Genomic DNA, 19,802 nt, shown 5'->3' with positions numbered 1-19,802 from the left:
TTCTTGGCTGAAATCGTGTCGTATCTGCCCGGCTTAAGGTTAAATCGAAGCTGCTGATGTGCCCTTGAGCAAGGCACTTAACCCTAAATGGTTCCAGGAGCGCTGCACTGTGCTCTGATACCTCTGGGGATGTGCATATGTGTATGGGCTACTTATGTGTCTGGGAGGGAATGCAAAAAGACACATTTCTGCTTCCCTGTGTAATGGACAATAAAGTACTCTTCCTCTCTTAGTTTGTGATGAAGGAGTTTTGGTGAGACGCAATGATAAAATATATTCAATGACTATGAACCAATGTGCAAATTACACACTTTTTATTAAAAGCATATGAAGAATATGAATATAAAAATCCATCAATGTCGTGCTATGATTAAAAATAATGTACTGTATAATGTACACTGTATGTAGCATAGAGCACTATTGCAAAATTACAAGTTAATAATAATCCAAATTCATTCAACACCCCACCAAACCTAGGCACTCACTCTGTAGGAATGTAGTTACAATTACATAATTCTCAAATATGTATAAAATGCCAAGACATTCATTGATGAATTTCAAAACGTAACTTTAAAAAACTAATTTTCACTGTTGACATTAGAAGGCATTTGTTGAGAACAAGAGACATTTGGTTGGTTCATTAATGAAATAACAACTTCAGTCAGTCAGTTCAATACATAGGATTAATGGTTTTCATTATCTTCCATGAGACTGGAGTTTGCCTCCTCCCCCACTGCTTCCCAACTAATACTGAATGCTCTATTCATGGAGCATTTAATGGACCCTACACACTGTTAGGATTTGAGGTCAGTGCACCTAGTACACACACACACACACACACACACCACACACACACACACACACACACACACACACACACACACACACACACACACACACACACACACACACACACACGTTGGTTTTGGTTTGTTGGCACATGCTGCAGGGGCAGCCCCTCCTGGGGGACCCAGGGAGTGGAATGGGGGAAGAGAAGAGCGGGAACAAGTAATGGCGACGATGAAAGTTAAGAAACATTTTGCAAGTTTTGTTGATTCGCATAAGGAGGATGTTTGATACAGTCTCTGATTGATGTTCTTAGCTTACTGAGGAAGGTATTTAAAGAGTTTGCAGGGAATACATTCTTTGAGTTTTTGGTTTAGGCCTAGTGCACCAACACACATACTGTAGACTTAAGATTAAACTTCTATTATTTTCTTTCTTAGTACTACACAGATTATTTTGTATTGATAGGATTGCATCCTCATTCATACTTTTTGCCTCAATCTAATATTGTGGGTTAATGGTAAGTGCTCAACATATTCAGGTTTTCACCTAGAATTAACTTTAACTTTATTGTTTGTGTAAGTTGGAAATACCTGAGAGTTATCGGACTTAGTCTTGTGCCGTACATTTCTCACGATTCCTTCCAACTTTTGCTACAGCCAGAGCATATTGAGATTCTCGTCTGACCACCTCTGCTCAGGTACTATAAGTGTACATCATATTCATATTATTAAATTGGAGTCAGATATAACTTGATGTTAACTTGTGTCACTAGTTTATGTGACTACTTAAGTAGAGTCCACTTTGTTATGTCTATAACCATTTGAATGACATTTTGTGGAATAACTGTACAGCTCTTTTTTACAGGCTGTACATTTTTCTCTGTCTTCATGCCAAACAAACAAATCACCATATTGCCTATCCAATTATTTACCAGACCTGGATCAAAATAGTGTGCTTTTTCATTCATTCAGATACTTGAGCTGTACTTGATTTAGCTTGTGCCGGGTAAGCAGTGTATACACTAGGGACTATTCCATGGATTCCATTGTGCTAGGCAAACTAATAATATTTATGGTCCATTAATGTGGAATGCGAGAGGTGGGAAGAGGAAGTTTAAAGCCAGATGTCAGAGGTACAGTCTCCTCCAGGATACCTTAGCTCATGGGCCAAGGCCGGGCCACCGGGCTCTTTGCCAAAGTCAACCAGGAAGTTCTCATTCAACTTGAGGCCGCCGTTGACTGTGTCCACGTCTATCTGCATCATGACAGAGCCCTCCCTAGGAATTAGAGAGAGAGAGGGGGGGAGGGGGGACCAGACGGGGGCAAATTAGAACAAGATAGGCATTCAAATATCGCAAGGCACTGATTTTACATTGAATAATGGCACACATGCATATGAGAGCTATAGCTTACAATGAATTCAGGTTTTGGGAGCTTTATATAAAAAAGTTGAATGACACCAACAATCAAAGGTTTTACTGAGCAACAATAATTTTGATCAAAGTTAAATGAAGAAGAAAAAGGAGAATACATATTACAATATACAAAAATAAGTACAATACAATACAATGTCCAATGTATGTGCTCAACGTCCCACCGCAGCCAGCGTCTGAACCTGTGCCAGCGCCTGCACCCCGATGGAGCATGGGGAGGGTCCCCTGACCACGGCTCTCCAGAGACTCCGAACAGTACGATCTTGGGAATAGCTTGAGCATTGGTGGATATAGTATCCCCTAGAGGCCCTCCAAACAAGAAGTCTACTCGGACCCTGAATTCAGACTTTGCCTTTCAGGCACCCATGGTGGAGGTGGCCAACCCGGCCACCCCAAGGACAGAGGAGCAACCACAACAGGCCACAATGCTGGTTTACCGCCCCTGGTCTCCACAGGACTTGAGGGAGGTTACAGAGGCACTGCCAGACCTAGGAAAAGAGGGGGCAGACGGATTTATAAGGGCCATGGACATGATGATTGACCAATACAAACCAAACACTCAGGAACCAGAGTGTGTCATGATGAAAAAATTGCAACTGAGATGGTCGTTGGTAAAGGGAACTTGGCCGCAGCTCAACGTCCCCTGGTCAGATGATGGGCAGGAGGACTAAGAAGGCCATGTCAGGGAAGAGATCACAGACAGTAAGCAGAAACCAGACGAGAGAGTGACTGACTATAAACTGCGGTTTGAGAAAATGTTCCTAGACAGTGGGATGACTCGACCAGACAGTGACCAGGACAGCCCATGGGAACAACAATGCAAGTTAAGGATGATAGCAGGATTACTACCGGATATACACGTAAGAAACACATACAAAAAAAACTGTGTCACCTATGAGACTGGGCGGATGGGGGACGTCTGGCCTTACATAAAGCATGGAGAGAAATTCATAAGGGACCAAAAGGATAAGGAGGACAAGGTTAAAGAGAAGACGGGCAAGAAGCTCCAGATGGCCCAACTGGCCCACTGCAGTGGTCAGACAGGCAGAGGGCGAGGCCAGAGAAGATACAATGGAAGAGGGAGAGGACGAGGACAAGGGAGAAGTGTTGGCAGACCAAATGGATGTTTCTGTTGCGGATCAAAAGAACATTGGATAAGAGACTGTCCTGAACCAGAAGAGGGCGATGATGCCCCAAGGAATTAGTCAGCAATCCAAGAGAAGGGCGCCGAGGTGAGGACCAACAGGAGGGGTACTGACAGTCAGAGGAGATGGAACGGGAGGTATCGACTGGTGAGATCAAACCAAAACAAACGCACACATAATGTTTAGAACACACACAATGTTCAGAAATACAGGCTGTTAGAGAAAATTCAAGGTTCAAAAGCAGGGTATTCAGTCTTGACAGCAAGTGAGTGGAATCCTAAGCCAAAACTCAGTGATAGAACAGTGGGGATAATAGGGGCAGCGGGCATAGGGATGAAGGAACGATTTACCGTCCCTCTGTCTGTAAAAGATGAGAATGATAATTCATATCAAAAGCACTTATTCATACTCTCTGATTGTTGCCCTGTTAATCTGTTGGGAAGAGATCTAATGTGTAACTTGGGGTTAGCTCTGTACTAGTGAAGGTATAAAAATAGAGAAATGGGCAGGACAAAATGTTATATTGGGCATAGGAGAGCTAAATTACTACTATTCATGGGATCTTGTTGGGTCTGGTCCAAGGTCAATATCACAGGCTGTCGATATGCATTTGGGGTTGTGCATGATTTTGGAACGTTGTGGAAAACGAGAGGGTTTATCATGTCATCAGGAACTCAAATACAACATGGCCAATTGATACATAATTTGTTAGATGCTATACTTCTCCCTAAAGAGGTTGCAATATGCAAGTGTGAGGCACACACAAATGGAAAAAATAGTTTCATTGGGTAATCACAGAGCGGATGCAACTACTAAAGCAACCGCTCAATCTGCAGCACATACAGTGCTGCAAATGACACAAATAACCCCGAACGTCTCACTCACTGAGCTGACAGAGGCACAGGCTAAAGCCTCACTGCTGGGGCAACCTATGTAAATAAGGTTTGAGTTGGCCCGAATGGTAACCCTTGTTTACCAAAATGTCTGTTTTATTTGTATGCTGTGTTGTCACATGGGAAAGATCATGTGTCAAAAGGGGGGATGACGGATATTGTAAATAGATACTGGTACATACAAGGCTTCTCAATATACTCACAATTTTTTTTGTTAAAAATGCCTTGTGTGCTTACGACATAACGTAGGTCGGTGACAAGCAGTCCCCCAATCAAGCCCATTTTGATCATGTCATAATGGATTTCATTGAGTTTAAACCCTTCCAAGGGAAAAAGATATTGTTTGGTCTTTGTAAACATGTTTTGAGTACTTGGGTTGAGCAAAGCAGACTCCTTAGCAGTGGCAAAAGCATTGTTAACTGAGTTAGTGCCATGATGGGGAGTCCCTAGGAAACTGTCAAGTGATAATGGGACACATTTTGTAAACGAAGCAATACAGAGAATGTCTGAATACCTAGGAGTGAACTTAAGAACACACTGCGCCTACTACCCACAGAGCAGGGGGGGGGGGGGGGGGGGCAGTAGAAAGAGACAATGGAACAATCAAAATAAAACTGTCAAAAATGCGTGAAGAAACAGGACTGAACTGGGTAAACATTATATCCAATGGCATTGTTAGCGTCACAAGGAGGGGTTTGTCAGGTGATCAGTACTGAATGTTGTACTTACATTTCGGATGCAACAGAGAAGGTGATTGATCTGGTACAAGAAACACATAAAGGTGTTTTTGTGTGTTTGCCATGATTGTTTTTTTAAATGGTTTCTTGTATGATGATTTCAATATTGCTTAAAATGTGTGCATCAAGGGTAACAGCTTAGGTTATGATCCAACAGCAAGAGGACACGCCTGACTTCCCCAACTTGTTCCCTTTCCCTGACTATGAAATGTAATGAAATGTAACTGTTTTGCTTAACTAATAAAGCTTGGCTTGTGAAGTTGTTAACATTAAAGGGTAAAATGTTAAAAGGGGGGATTGTGATAGAAATATTATTGATAGAAATGTTTTTGACAGAATACTGCTGTATTGCTTATAACACTGTACTAGGCCTGCCCTTAGGGTAAGGCAGGTTGTGGAGTAGTGTTGCTGGGCAAAACGGGATTTGAAGGTTGGAAGTAGACTGTGGTCCAACCATCAACATCCCTATCTTTGTCCTTAGTTGGGGCACGGTGTGCTCCAACCCTCGCTATAGGGAGGGAAAGTTGCTGTGCTGCTTTAGAGATTTCACTGAACTTCTGTTTGGAGTGTCTCTTTGCTTGCAAGTGTAATAATCTTATATTGTGGCTTTAACAAGACCCTTGGCTCCTGAATCTCACCTTTGCTGAAATAAAATACTACAGTGGAGAATTTCCACGACAATGTATTGCACAAAATGCACCCACATCCTCTGCTCAAAGTTGGATTCCGCATTTCAGCATCAATCAAACCCATGCTGCATAATCCAATGGGAGAATACTGCAGCTAGCAATAGCTTAGCGTGCAGTACACTCTTTTCTTACACTCATGTTGAAGAATCACTTTTCTTTAAAAAAACATTGTTAAACACAAGGTACAATAAAAATCATGCTGTATAGAGTATTCTGAGTAGGGTTTTTTTTCTGAAGCAAAATGAAGCCCAACATCTGTTAAAAAGCAAAAAGCAAAATAGAAAACAACAATGGTTACGGTACAGTTCAGCACCTCATAACACCCCTCCACACCCTGATCACAGACAGATAAACTGGGTCTTACCTAATCATGTCAGGGTAGAACTGCTTGTCCCAGCCACTGTAGAGAGAGGTGGTGACGTACAGCCTCTTCCCATCCAGACTAAGCTGCAGCATCTGGCAGCTCCCCTGCACCCTCTTCCCCTAGTATGGAGCACAGATATGTCAGGGCCACTTTTGGAGCCTTTGTTCAGGGTTGTAGACTGATGAGGGTTTCGCTGGTGCTTGTACGTTTCTCAAAACCAAGCAAAATCACAAAAAAGTGTCTGTACCCTTCTACATGCCATTTACATCAAAAATAGTATAGTAAGGATTAAGTTATCCTTTAACGTAGACCATGTCAGTGATATATCCCGCAGTGTAAATACTATGTAAAATGATAAGGTACAGAGGTCATACTAAATCTAGAGGTGGCTGTTCTTACACACCTTCACTATGCATGGGGCTGGCTGGCTCTGGTTCTCTGGGTCCTCCAGTACTTTGACAGGACCATCGTTTTGGATGCTGCCACCCAAAAACACCTTTAAACCCACAGAGACATGAACACAGTCAGTGCACAGGCTACATCTTTTTGAATCAGTTGTTTCGGAAGGATTGATCTAAATAAGTATCAGACAGTCATAGGCAGATATAAATAAGATAATTCACCTGGCCAGTCAGGCGTGGGTTCCTCCTGTCTGTGATGTCATACTGTCGTACATCCCCGTGTAGCCAGTTACTGAAGTACAGGAAGCAGTCATCCAGAGAGATCAGGATATCTGTAATCAGACCTGAAACAAATACATTTTGTTCAGTCTCATGTGCAGTAATGTTCAGGAAAATGGTGTGAGGAGTGTGTAGCTACATTGTATGGACTTGTCAGTATGCACAATGGTCAATGTGCAACATTACATGACATCCACACCCCTCCACTCTCTCTCTCTCTCTCTCACACACACACAAACGCACGCACGCACGCACGCACGCACTCACACACACACACACACACACACACACACACACACACACACACACACACACACACACTCACTTGGCATCTCAGACAAGACCCATCCCTCTACCTTCTTGCTGGGGACCTTGATGACCCTCTCAGCTGCCCAGTCACCTTTCTGCATAGACAAAACCATAATATATCAACATTAACGAGGCACAATTTTCATGAAGAAGCTATACTGCATGAGTGCACATAACAAGGACCTGGAGTCCCAACCATGTGGCCTGTCTAAAGTGTGAATTTAAGAGCTCCTACAATAGATCTCAGAGTTCTTCCTGATTCTGGGCCTTCTCATAACATCATGTGAACTGCCATGCTCTTCCTAATTGCTCTTCTCTTGAGAACCTAACCACTGCCAACTCCATATGATTCTTAATCTGGCACAATCTGGGATTTGTTCTTCTGTACAATAGTCATTTCATGATACCCATTAATAGATGTCATTATCATGGACTGTTAATTAATTTGTCATCATATTACCCCAGCCCCATCTGTCAACCTAATACCAACAGAAGTGGCTGGCCAAGCATTTGGCTGAAAAACTCATTAAAGATTGTACTTCTAACCCTAACGTCATCCAATGTGGATATAGTATCCCCTAGATTCCTGTGTAAGTATTTGGACAGTGAAGCATTTTTTCTTCTTTTGGCTCTTCACTCCAAAGGTTTGGATTTGAAATCAAACAATTAATATGAGGTTAAAGTACAGATTGTCACTGTAGTTATTTGTATAAATATTAGTTTCACCATTTAGAAATAACAACACTTGTTATACTTGTCCCCCTATTCCAGGGCATCAAAAGTAATGGCATAATTAGCTTGATGGGTGTTTTTGATTAGTCAGGTGTGTTCCGTCACATCATTTGTGCAGGCATAAGAGAGCTGTCAATGTATTGGTATTGATTCTAGGCTTTCAGAGACATAGCCCAAACCTTATGCTTACCAAAACCAACAGTTTGGTACATCATTACAAATAAATAAAGCTTCAGGAATCGCAAACAGCCTGATAGGCCAAGAAAGACCTCTACAGAGGATGACCGAAGAATGCTCACCATAATTAAGAAAAAAACAACAACTGTCCCACAGATCAGGAACAACAACTGTCCCACAGATCAGGTGTGAATATGTCAGAGACTACCATCTGCAGAAGCATTTATTTTGCACTGAAGACAAAAAGACCTCAACACAAACAAAAATCAGCAAGTTATCATTAGCTAACTTGAGTGCGTAGAAAATTGCCACATAGAAAAGATATAACATATTATGGTTCAATATTAAGATATTACAATGGCTCATGCATGCTTATAAAGAAGGGGGAGGAGGGGGAAGTCTACAACACTTGTACTGCTCCCATAGTAACCTAGGCTCCCAGTCTTTCTTCCCACCTTGTTCGGACAATCTGGAAATTCGAGGCAGAAATGCATTAGAGAGGGGTGGAGAATCGTCAATAGGCAGCTTAAAAAAGAACAGCCAATAATATTTACTGATCCCCACGTGGGTAGTGTTCCAATAACCAAATTATAATTCCAGGAATAAAAAAACACTTCAATGTCCATTTAAAAAAAATATAGCTAGCTAGCAATGTTAGCTAAGTTGGCTAACACTGACTAATTTGCTCTTCTCAAGAGTAACAAAATAAGGGGAGGGGGTTGATGTTCTTGAAACATCACTTCAGCTCAAAGCCAATCAAAATGTGATCTCTCGCCACCCACACTCCATTCAAACGGAATCAGCTATGAAACCTCCAAAGAAGTCGTGAGAACAACGTGATTTGGAGGTACAGAGACCAACAACGTTTCAACCCTAGCTGACCTGATGAAGACCCAGCTACGTTTGAAACTCTGTCTGTCCCTGTGTGTCAATAAATGACCAAGGGAGCAGTATCAGTGTGCCATTTGTTTCTGTCCGGCAACTGACAAAAATGATGTGTGTATGGAACATTTCATACATGCTTATAATAATGCATCACACCTGTTGTGTTACTAAAGTTTAAAATAAAGCCTGTCTACGCAACTACAGTATTCCTAAGTTTGTAGCTAAAAATTGAATTAGAATGAGAGAGGCCAAAGATGTGGCAGTAATAAAGAGGTCCCTCTCACTGTCGTTTTGTAGAAGCGGAAGACAGTTCCGTTGAGTGCACAGCCCACATAGCCCTCGGTGGCGGCAGGGTCGTGAAGGAAACGGATCTCGAGGGGAATGGCACCCTCCTCCCCCAGCTCCAAGGACTGCAGCCGTTTGTGAGTGGTCCAGTCCCACACGTGGATGGCAGACCCATAGTGACCTGCAGACGCAAGAAGACCGCTGTACTCGCCAGAGAACTGGAAAGCATCGATTACCACTAGCTAATGTTAGCAAAAGGCTAACTCACGACTACGAGATTGAACTACCAAACCATCATGATCCACTCTCACCAAATTCACCCCCTGAATGTTGTTGAACAGATTTCCACTGTGTTCTTCAGCAACCAAAGCTTCAAGGCACCTCAAAGTAATTAACAGTGTTTCACTATCTCTTTTGTACAGGGCATTATGTGCTAGTTGTAACATTAGGCAAATATTGTATTAAATAAATATTTGTGTGCATTGATTCCTCTGCTTGTGTCTTTATGTGAACGATTGCATCCATGAAAATGTAACAGTTCGCCTCCTTTAGAATACTGAGACTAGATATTGGCATAATTGGTTCATGTAAAGTAAATATAAGAATAATTCAAAGTTTACGGTCTCTTATCAAATCGTTAGTAGTGCCCCACCTTTATAATTACTACAATTGATTTGAAAATAAGCAAATTAATCATAAGTAATTAGAATATGAATAAGTCATATACTATTAGTCATATACAATATCCTTTACACTCCAATCCAACTAATTTTATTACACAGTGCCTCTCTGGGTCTAGTCCCTTTCAAATTCCAGATGCTGATGATCTGTTAGATTCCTGCACCTTCTTTGACATGTGCTGGGTTGAAGCCGTCAGCCAGGGCTTTGGGCGCCCCCCACTCAGTGCTGATCATGACGTTGTGCCGCGGCTGGTACCAGAAGTCGTAGCCAAACGGTGCCGCCTCCCCAGGCAACTCCCAGTTACCCACCACTTCAAACGTTTCACCGTCCAGCAAGACAAAGCCACCTGAGAGCAGGCAGACACACACACACACACACACACACACACACACACACACACACACACACACACACACACACACACACACACACACATTTTGAGTATTAGTCATTTCATCAGAATAGAGAATAGAGTTGCCAATAAGTCACTTCATGCTAGTCCCAGTCAAGTTTTAAGTCCCTTTTCAGCAATATCATTAATAATCATTAAAAGCTGTTACACAGTTGTCAATGTTTTAACATCACTATGGGTAGTAGTGGCTTTAGCAACGATCATCTATAGTCACTAAACATGGAGGTGTGTTATCTAGTAGATACAGTACAAGGCTATAATCTGGAGTCCACTCTCACTGCTTTGTCTGGCAGTGAGAAATACAATTCACTAGCCTGCACTGGTTCTTACCTTTGCCATTTCCAGAGGGATCTCCCATGCTGCTGATCATGATCTGGCCATTGCCCAGGCAGTGTGTGGTGTGAGGGTTGGCCAAGCCACACTTCCAGAACAGCTCTGTGGGCTCCACTATCTAAAGGAAATGGACAATCATGGTGTTTAACATTGCAATCTGCATGGGATTCACCCTTCAAAACAATGTTCTGTGCCAAACCGAATTAATGATTGAATGTAAATGTATTAATGTAATGGAGAACAATTCAATAGTGTCTTTGTCAAACTGACGGCCGTATTGACAACTGGCTGTAAGTTACAGTAGACAGATATGTTGAAGTGAGGCTGGATCATAGATCGATCAGGGAGCGTGAGATAGTTAGTTAGTAAACAATGTAAATCTAACTCCGATTACAAAATGTGATAGACTGGCTCTCTACTTGCGTAACTAACTGAATATGAGCCGGAGGTTCATAGTCGGGACAACCTTTAACGTTATGGCCTTAACGAGGGTACCTCACTAGAGTCGTTCAATGTCTTGTCTTAGTCGGGAATCAATATTCAAATAACTAGTTTAAGTAAGCAATTTCCTGTCATGAGCTAGATGTACTTCGGAAATGTCGTTGCTAATTAGATTATACGATTTTATTTGCATAAATCGAAGTATTTGAACGCCAAACACCAGTGTGAACTAACCGTGTTGTGTGCTAAATCTTGATATACAACACAACTAGAGAACATAAAGTAATTTCTAGGCTAAACCTGGTCAAATATATTGCTTGCTTAGATTCTACAGATTATCCCAGCACACAGATCTATCTGTAGCGTTTTCGGACAAATGAGAAAAGCGTATCAAATTCGAGGAGATTTATTTTAACAAGCAATAACGCAAGCAATTCAGTTTACTTCAAGTCATACAAAAAGTGTAAATACACAAAATATAAAACATACCGTAATAGGTGAATGTTCTAAATATAAAACATACCGTGATAGATGAATGTTCTATGAAAATAATCAAATGCGAAAAGATTGTCTTTAGCAAGACTATACCTGCTAACTCACGTAGGAGATCGGGTAAACTGATTTATAAGAATAAGATTCTGAAAACAATTTATACCATCCCAGACCAAATGGGGGAGACCTTCTGGCAAGTTTTATCAACAATAACATTCAACTCATAAACCACAGGTCTTAAACTGGATTTTAGCCAACAGCTGTTCTCGCATACTCATTATATTTTCAGACCAGTTCAATAATCAACCTGTCTTCAAATCCATCTACAATGTAGGCACTACTCCCAAGTGTACACAATTAGAAATAAGAGTGGAGACAAGTAACATATTATGAATAAATAAATAAATAAACGCTTTCCTCAAGTTCTGCTCCTCCCCCGTAAAATAACTTTATATGGACATTTTATGTTGTTATGTTAGGCTTGTAAACTAGCGAAACATTGAAGTTGTACGAAACATTGAAGTTGAACATAAGTTGTATAACTTCAGCCATGCAACATGTTCAGTCAACATAATCTCCAGGACGAACCACTGTAAGCTATCACCTGTTAGGGGACTCGTTACCTTGTGCATACGTGGAGTGCGGGGTTCCGTCCCTACATCCACTACGTAGATCCGCGAGGAGATGAGCGAGGGAAGGATGAGGCGGTTACGCTTCTTGGAAGCGTCGCCGAAACAGCTGCTGCAGGCATTCCAGCCGGAGTGGTGGAGCTCGTCGTTCAGGTTGGGCATGGGCAGTCTGTGAATGACCTGAGACACAAACATGTCCAGTCTATTGATTATCCTCTAATACATATTCATTTATCAACATTCAACAATTCAGACAGTAAAGTGTAATAGTGCTGGAGTTAGTAAGACAGCTCATTTTTGTCAATAGTCCAATTTAACCATTTGATTGTAAGAATGAATATATGAAGAGTTTACTAACATCATATGGTCAGGGTGTGATTTGTGGAGTGGAAAAGTGCAGGAAGGTATGGGGGTCAGGGTCCTGGCCTTTATGGCAGGTGACCTTATATGGTCTCATAGGTTACACATTTTTGACCTATGACCTGCAAGGCTGTTTATGACTACGGTAAACCTCCCTGATGGCCAGGTCAGATGGGGTCGTCTCCTATTCCCCCTCCCCTAACTAGAATACCAGATTTTTCTGTATAAAAAGGCCACTCTTGAGAGTGATAATCAGATAGCTGCAGAGCTAGTAAGAACATGTATATGTTGACTGTAGTGTTTCCTGTCATACTACAATAAAGATCAAGACTTCTCTCCCTGATATTCATGGCCCAGACTGTTCATTCCACAACATTAGAATCTTACACCATATTGGACTACATTTTTCATATTCAAACATATGCCAAACAAAAACCCTTGATAGCACTGTTTAACGCGGTCCCTGTGGAAGAACCCTTTTGGAACCTTTTAAGTTCTATGTGGAACCCTTTTGGGTTCCATGTAGAACCCTCTGTGAAAAGGGTTCTACATGGAACCCAAAAGCATTATACATGGAACCCAAAAGGGTTCCTTAAAGGGTTCTCCCACAGGGAGAGCTGAAGAATCCTTTTAAGTTCTGTACAACCTGTACAATAAGTCAATGTAGCAAATTAAATTTCAGTAAATCCAATACTGATTTGATTTTGCCATTCTGTTACCGATTTGGTCTGTTACCAATGTTATCAGTTTAATCAATTATTAATTCACAAACTAAAGAGATATCAGTAAAAACACTACAAGTATTTTGTAAGTCTATCTATACTTCTTACTTTTGTTAATTTCCATTATTCTCGCTCCTCATGAGGCAGAGCAATTTGAGAATATCTTACACTTATGTGGGTTTTTGGTAACAGAATGACATGGGACTAGGCAATGACTTTTAATCTTACAGAAGCCAAACCATTTCCTAAAAACGAAATATTAGTGTTAATATTAGTTGATGAGGGTCTATATTTGAACATTAATGAGGTTTGATGTTTTTCAAAGACTTCAAAGAAGGTAGATGTTTTCTTTGACGCTTTTCCATATGTTTGACGAGAAGTCAAAGCCGTTGCTTATCTACATTTTTATGATGGAAGATGGTTGAGACCTGTTGACATAATTTCCCAAAAATATAGACTCTTAGCTTTCATTTGACACCCAATTTGATATTGTGGCGCCCGCCCCGTGCCTAAGCCCATGCGCGAGTGTGGGAAGGTGGTAAATGGAGTGTATATATCGCCTCGCTTTGTCTCTGCTGTTTCTGCTGTCCCTCTCTTGCCCCGTGTTGTCTTTGGCAGGACCATGTATGGAGTTCCTGCGCCCCAAGGGGCCACAGCTGCCACCCGTGGAGATAATCACCGTATGCCCATACATGGAGTTCCTGCTCGTCAAGGCACAGCTGAAGGGCATCAGCAGGAGCAGCAGAGACCGTACAAAAGGAGCCAACGGAGCACCCAGTGGGGAGGAGTTGCTACGGCGAACCAAGGAGCAGTTGATGAGAGAGAGAATAAGCCGAGTCACCATTGTCCAGTGTATGACCCCTGACCATAGGAGAGCCCCCTTTGAAGCCCGACCCCGAGAACGTCCGAGAGCCCGCTACGTTGCCAACCTTCGCCTGTCTGACTACCCCGCTGCCGCCCCGACCTGGAACGTAAGAGGACCACCCACCGTGTACCGAACCCCCCTGCTATCTTCACGACACGACGCCTTCTCACCCCCACCCTCTCTCTATCATTTCCCTCTCCCCGCTAACCGAATAAATATCTTTGATTATAATTCTGGTGTGGACCTCTCTGCTTACACTGTGTTTGGGTCCGTGACGCGCCCGCACACCCCGGCGGCCGTCACAATATGCTCTGATGAATTTCACATGTTGATCCTCATGGGACATTTTACACGGAACCACCCTAATGCTAAAAGGAAGAAATGGCCAATCATTTCTCCTTTCTGTTTTTCTTGTCTCCAGTGCATCCCTAATATATGATACGACCAAATCACACATCAGTTTCATAGTGTATTGCAGTACCCACTACTGTAGAGCAATTATAATAATATTAATGTTTGGCAGAGACTTTTGGCTATTTTGTTGATAACAAAGCATATCTAATATTATTAATCTGACTCCAATGTAATTATCACTATGTGCAAAGAATTGTTGAGGCTGTGCTTATATAGTGCAAGAAAGGTCAAATAGAATGAATCAAATGAGGCTTTAATAATACTGTATATATCTATTACAAGGCAAATACTTGTAAAATGTAAAAATGTTACATTCTAATAGAGAGAGTAGAGAGAGAGATAGAGAGATGACCACAGGTCATCACAAAACAATGCTACTCAGAACATGATGAGAACCTCACAACAGGACACAGGAAAAAAAGAGAGAGAGAGCTTTTCCCTGACCTCTGCTTTTTATATCTTCCTAAAAACCACACTATTTAAATTAAGAGCTGTTGATAAGGAGACCACCAATCATCATTCATCTTATTACATCTAACTGGTGACATCACAGCTTTAACACCTCAAGCCATTCCACAGAGCTCACAGCCATTTGTCTTCTGGGGGATGGTAAACTTGAGAAGATTGGGGCAGAATTGAAATCTCACTTCACTATCAACAGTCCCACTTCACTAACAGATGTCACTAATATACAGTACATGGACTTCTAACTTTGATGCAAAGCTGATTGATAACAATTTGATTTAATTGAGTAGTGAAGTGATGCTGTCAAAATCCCAGAACCAAGACTGTAGAATGTTTGTGGTGAGTTGTGGTATTTTAACATCTCTATAACATTTAACCTGTTAAGAGGGTTACAGTACCTGACAATAAGTGGGAGACTTGGGGTCCACATCTACTGTGGCAAGGTAATCAGGTTTCTGGATGTCAGTGTTGCGATAAATGCAGGGCAAATACACAATCTCCTCCCGTGGCCCTTAAAACACAAGATTCATATTTCAGGTAACATTGGAGTAGACAGTCCCTGGCGAGAGGGGCAGGGGAGCCTGACAACTGCAAACCGTATTATACCTGCATTTTACCCATGGATGTCTGCCAATACATCTTCATTTATTGGTTGCCAATTTAATTCTCTTTCTCATTGCATAATAATTCTCATTTCATAGGACATATACTATATAAAGGTGATATAACATGTCCTAATATCTGGTGCTTTGCCCATAAAAAGCTTAACTCTTTTGTCACCCTCTATACAACATCCCATTTACTTATACATTATTCATTATTTGTGAAGCATCTCTGGGGGATTTATTAATTCTTTAAAGTTCCCTTGAAAGTAGTCTATAGGCCTGGAGAGACCATTGTCCTGGAGAGACCATTGTCCATGGTGTAAGATTTAGTCTGTTAGGAGACCTGCTAACCATTTGGAACTAGTTTTTACAACACCCAGTGAGTGATGTTTGAGAACTATCAAACCCATTAACATAGAGATTGGTTTGACATGAAGATATTAATGCGTTGTATACTGCTACAGACTGAGTGATAGATAAAAGGGTAACACACTGCAAGAGCTGATAGAAAACTCAGTTCTTGGCTCAGACCACACAGCTGGATCCAGCGGATGGACTTGCTCTGCTGTTTGATACAACAACTAAAAGATTCCTTAAAAGTTGTTACTGTCCTTTATTTTCTTACAATGGCCCAGGACCTTTTGCTTAGCCACTGACTCCAATACCAAATTGTTAACACCAAAAATTAATTGTGAAAGGGTTTAAGTTGGCTGAATTGTGCCAAATTGCATGGCCAAACACCTCAAAGTAACTCATGTTATACAAATCATATTGGGAGTTAATTTTTTATTTGCTTATGAAATAATAACCTTTTTTTAACAGTGAATATGTCACTGAATGGGTCTCTAATGTTTATATTGGCAGTTGGTGTCAGTGGCTGAGTAAACAAACTCTGAATAACAGTCTCTAGGCCCATATACTTCTTTCATTTAGTTATAACCAATTTTATCATTTGGTGAACTATCTTTTATTAAGTTATCCATCATTTTAAGAGGAAGCATAGGGTTACTGACTAATTGACTGCTGATATACAGGTGCAGCCAGCATCATTGTAATTAGCACTAATCAACACATCTATTAATTTGACCATCAACTTGGTCCCAATACTTTTAGAAAACGGATGGTTGCACTTACCTTTCATGGCATCCAGGGGGGTTTTGTAGCCAGGTCCACAGCCTGTGCAGTTAGCTAATATAAAAACATTTACATTTTACATTTATGGCATTTAGCAGACGCCTTTATCCAAAGCGACTTACAACAATACATTTGTTTAAGTAAGTGAATCATCTATCCAACAGTCATCATAAGACAAAGTAATCAATGCTCACACCAGGGGCCATAGGCAGTCGTAATGCCAGTAGGCTATTTTTTTTTTTTTTTTTTTTTTTATTAGCAGGAGAGAACATGTACAGGGTTAGGGCTAGGGTTAGCGGGGATGAAGAGGTCTCTAGGGTTGGGGTTAGGGTTAGTATAGGGGGGGTAGTGAGGGTGAAGCGGTCTTTAGGAGGGACTGTTAAGATGTTAAGGTGTGCCCACTCAACAGCTGCAGGCCTGAAGTCTAAATTGTAAATAATAGCTTTAAAATAGCCATTTAGCACTATGATAAATCGGTAGTCATGAAGGAATGATCACATGATGATGAACGCTACGAAACCAAACAATACTAAACAATACTAAAATCTGTTGTGTTGGTAAGGTGCTCATTTTACGTTTGGTTTGTTTACAAGGATATGCACATGTCGCTATTAGAAAACATAGAGTTGTTTTCATTGTGGCCAGCGGGTGCAGCAACACGCAAAACTACATGCTGCACCTTTACATAGTTCATCATACCACATTTATTACATTTAGTTAAATATACTTTATATCTGCTCTTCAGTACATACATATAATTACTTAATATTGTGCATACTATGACCATTTAATGTCAATTCACATTACTACAGCACAACATATTGTAGCGAACGGCGGGGTAGCCGAACGTAGCTTGCCTTAAGCGGGTATCAAACTCGCAACCTTCCGCTTACAAACCGGCCGCGCTAGCCACAACACCAAGAGAGTTAACTCACTTGGCGGAGCTGCTAACGGGCCTTACACAGGGTCGTTACAATATTTGCATTTTTGCATATTGCAGGCACTTGGGCAAGATAACTTCTGAGTTACATCCTCCTCCTCTCCCTTTTGGATCAGGAATGGTTAGACATGTTTGTACCAAGCAGTGCACACACGAATATAGAACTCCACTGGCTGTTGCAACGTGAACGGGCAGCCGTAGGCACCACCATGCCCCAAACATCAGGGCTAAGTGTATAGGTGCATCTGTCGACTTTGTGTTTATTAATTCAATTTTGTGGTGCAGTTTCCTATTTGGAAATTGTCCATTTAAAATGCCCATTTGTTAAGACCAACTTAAATTTGCACATACGATTTATGTCAGTGTACATGCACACATGAACATTTGGATAACCCTAACCCTAACCCTAACCCTAACCCAAATATATATGAGACTAGCCTACAATATTTAAAAAGCTGTTTTGTTTACATTTGTTATGAATATGGATTCCCTCTCTCTTTTCAGATGGAAGTTAACACTTTAAATAAGTTCACATTAAACATAAACATTTTTTATCTTTATACATAAATTGCAATGCATAATTCCCTCAAATATATTACGCGTTCAGCAGGTGAAGGATAAGAAGTGAAATCATTCTCAAACAGACTGTGCAGAAACACACTTATTGTCTCATGTGACTCTTGAAATCATAATTAGGCCTAAGAATATGCAATGGGAAAAGTGTCAAAATGTTTGAAGCTCGCAGGTCAAAATGTGTAGAACGGGACTAGTAAAACAGTAACGCGTTTCAATCCAGCTGTTACGACATTCGTTCAAAATTGAAAAGATTAAAATAATATACAAAGTTGAGGATCACGCTCAACTATTAACATTCAAACATATTATATTTGTAACAAACATTTGCGAGAAAGAAAGGAAATAGGATGAAAATTGCACAAACCCATCTTGCAGACTTCGTACTGGTCAAAGACAAGAAACGTGGACTTTTTGTGGTGTGAGAAGTTCACCCCAGGGTAAATGGGTGAGTGGTCTGACAGGGGAGGGGGAGTTTTTAGCAGCTTAACCTATCCGGTTGCACGTAGACCTAAGACACTCCTCCATCATACTGCATTCTTGTTTCATAAACTTAACAACCGGTTGACTCAAATTCTCAGGTTAATGTTTGATAGCAATTTAATAATCCAACACTCTCATAACCCTGTATTATCAAGAGTAGCCTATGAATACAAACGTTTCAGGGTGTGGAATAGCTATATCCATGGGGCCAGGGCTATAGGAGTGATAAATTGCAGTAAAACTGGAACCTGCAAAAAGTTAAGTTCTTTTACATAACTCTCAAGGAACACAGTCCTCACGTCTATCGCGACGTTGCGCATAGTCCAAATATCCTTGGTAAAATAAAGGTTTTTTATAAAAACGTTTTGAAATGATCTCTGGTAGCGTCGGCCCGATCTTTTCACATTGACGTCATATCCCAGTCAACCTTTGTAAGTGTCTCTTATCTTGGCTGTGTTCGAAAACACAAGAGAGAAAAGAACTCCACTCAAAACACAGGCTGTTGCAACGTGAACGGGCAGCTGTAGGCTGCACTATGTCCCAAACACGGTTTATGTCAGTGTACACATGAACATTTGGGTAACTGTTTGTGAAAAGTAATAATCATTCAAAACATACATGAAGACTTGCCTACAATATTTAAAAAGCTGTTTTATTTACATTTGTTATGAATATGGATTCCCTCTCTCTTTTCAGAAGTTAATACTTGAAATAAGTTTACATTAAACATAAGCATACATATTTATACATAAATTGCAATGCATGGGGCTAATTTCGTTCCCTCAAATACACTCACTTTGCACCTTATTAGGAACACTATACTAATACTGGGTAGGGCCTCCCTTTGCTCTCAAAACAGCCTCAATTCTTCGTGGCATTGATTCCACAAGATGTTGGAAACACTCCTTTGAGATTCTGGTCTATGATGACATGATTGCATCACGCAATTCCTGCAGATTTTTCAGGTCCACTTTCAAGCTGTGAATCTCCCGTTCTACCACATCCCAAAGGTGTTCTATTGGATGCATCTGGTGACTAGGAAGGCCAGTGAAGAACACTGTACTCATTGTCATGCTCAAGAAACCAGTTTGAGACAACTTTTGCTTTGTGACCTGGTGCATTATCATGCTGGAAGT

At 41.0% G+C, this 19,802-nt stretch overlaps 1 protein-coding gene across 2 annotated transcripts; it reads right to left on the bottom strand.

Annotated features, from left to right (window-relative positions):
* Positions 1-299: 299 nt before the first annotated feature.
* On the bottom strand, positions 300-18,579 carry selenbp1 (selenium binding protein 1). 2 transcript variants are annotated; one of them, XM_083679759.1, is made up of 12 exons: positions 18,551-18,576; positions 16,671-16,724; positions 15,330-15,442; positions 12,100-12,285; positions 10,541-10,661; positions 9,962-10,144; positions 9,117-9,298; positions 7,055-7,133; positions 6,673-6,794; positions 6,453-6,545; positions 6,050-6,168; positions 300-2,065 (listed from the first exon to the last, which is right to left on the bottom strand). In XM_083679759.1, the coding sequence occupies exons 1-12, from the start codon at positions 18,552-18,554 to the stop codon at positions 1,903-1,905; spliced, it is 1,419 nt and encodes a 472-aa protein (XP_083535885.1). In that variant the 5' UTR covers positions 18,555-18,576; the 3' UTR covers positions 300-1,902. The 2 variants fall into 2 exon arrangements, with proteins under 2 accessions (XP_083535885.1, XP_083535886.1); XM_083679760.1 differs by lacking the exon at positions 15,330-15,442 and having other exon boundaries at positions 18,551-18,579.
* Between the last annotated feature and the right edge of the window lie 1,223 nt (positions 18,580-19,802).

The sequence above is a fragment of the Argentina silus genome (genome assembly GCF_951799395.1).
Source record: "Argentina silus genome assembly, chromosome: 10".
Taxonomy (NCBI): domain Eukaryota; kingdom Metazoa; phylum Chordata; class Actinopteri; order Argentiniformes; family Argentinidae; genus Argentina; species Argentina silus.
The sequence above is the reverse complement of the archived record's forward strand: the minus strand, read 5'-3'. Positions and strand labels throughout refer to the sequence as shown.

Bases quoted from the DNA above. Each gene is read 5' to 3' on its own strand.
- selenbp1 (XM_083679759.1), bottom strand. The intron at 10,145-10,540 runs GTAAGAACCAGT...GCCTGCTCTCAG, and splicing joins TCCCTCTGGAAATGGCAAAG to GTGGCTTTGTCTTGCTGGAC. The intron at 6,795-7,054 runs GTGAGTGTGTGT...TATTTGTTTCAG, and splicing joins GGTCTTGTCTGAGATGCCAA to GTCTGATTACAGATATCCTG.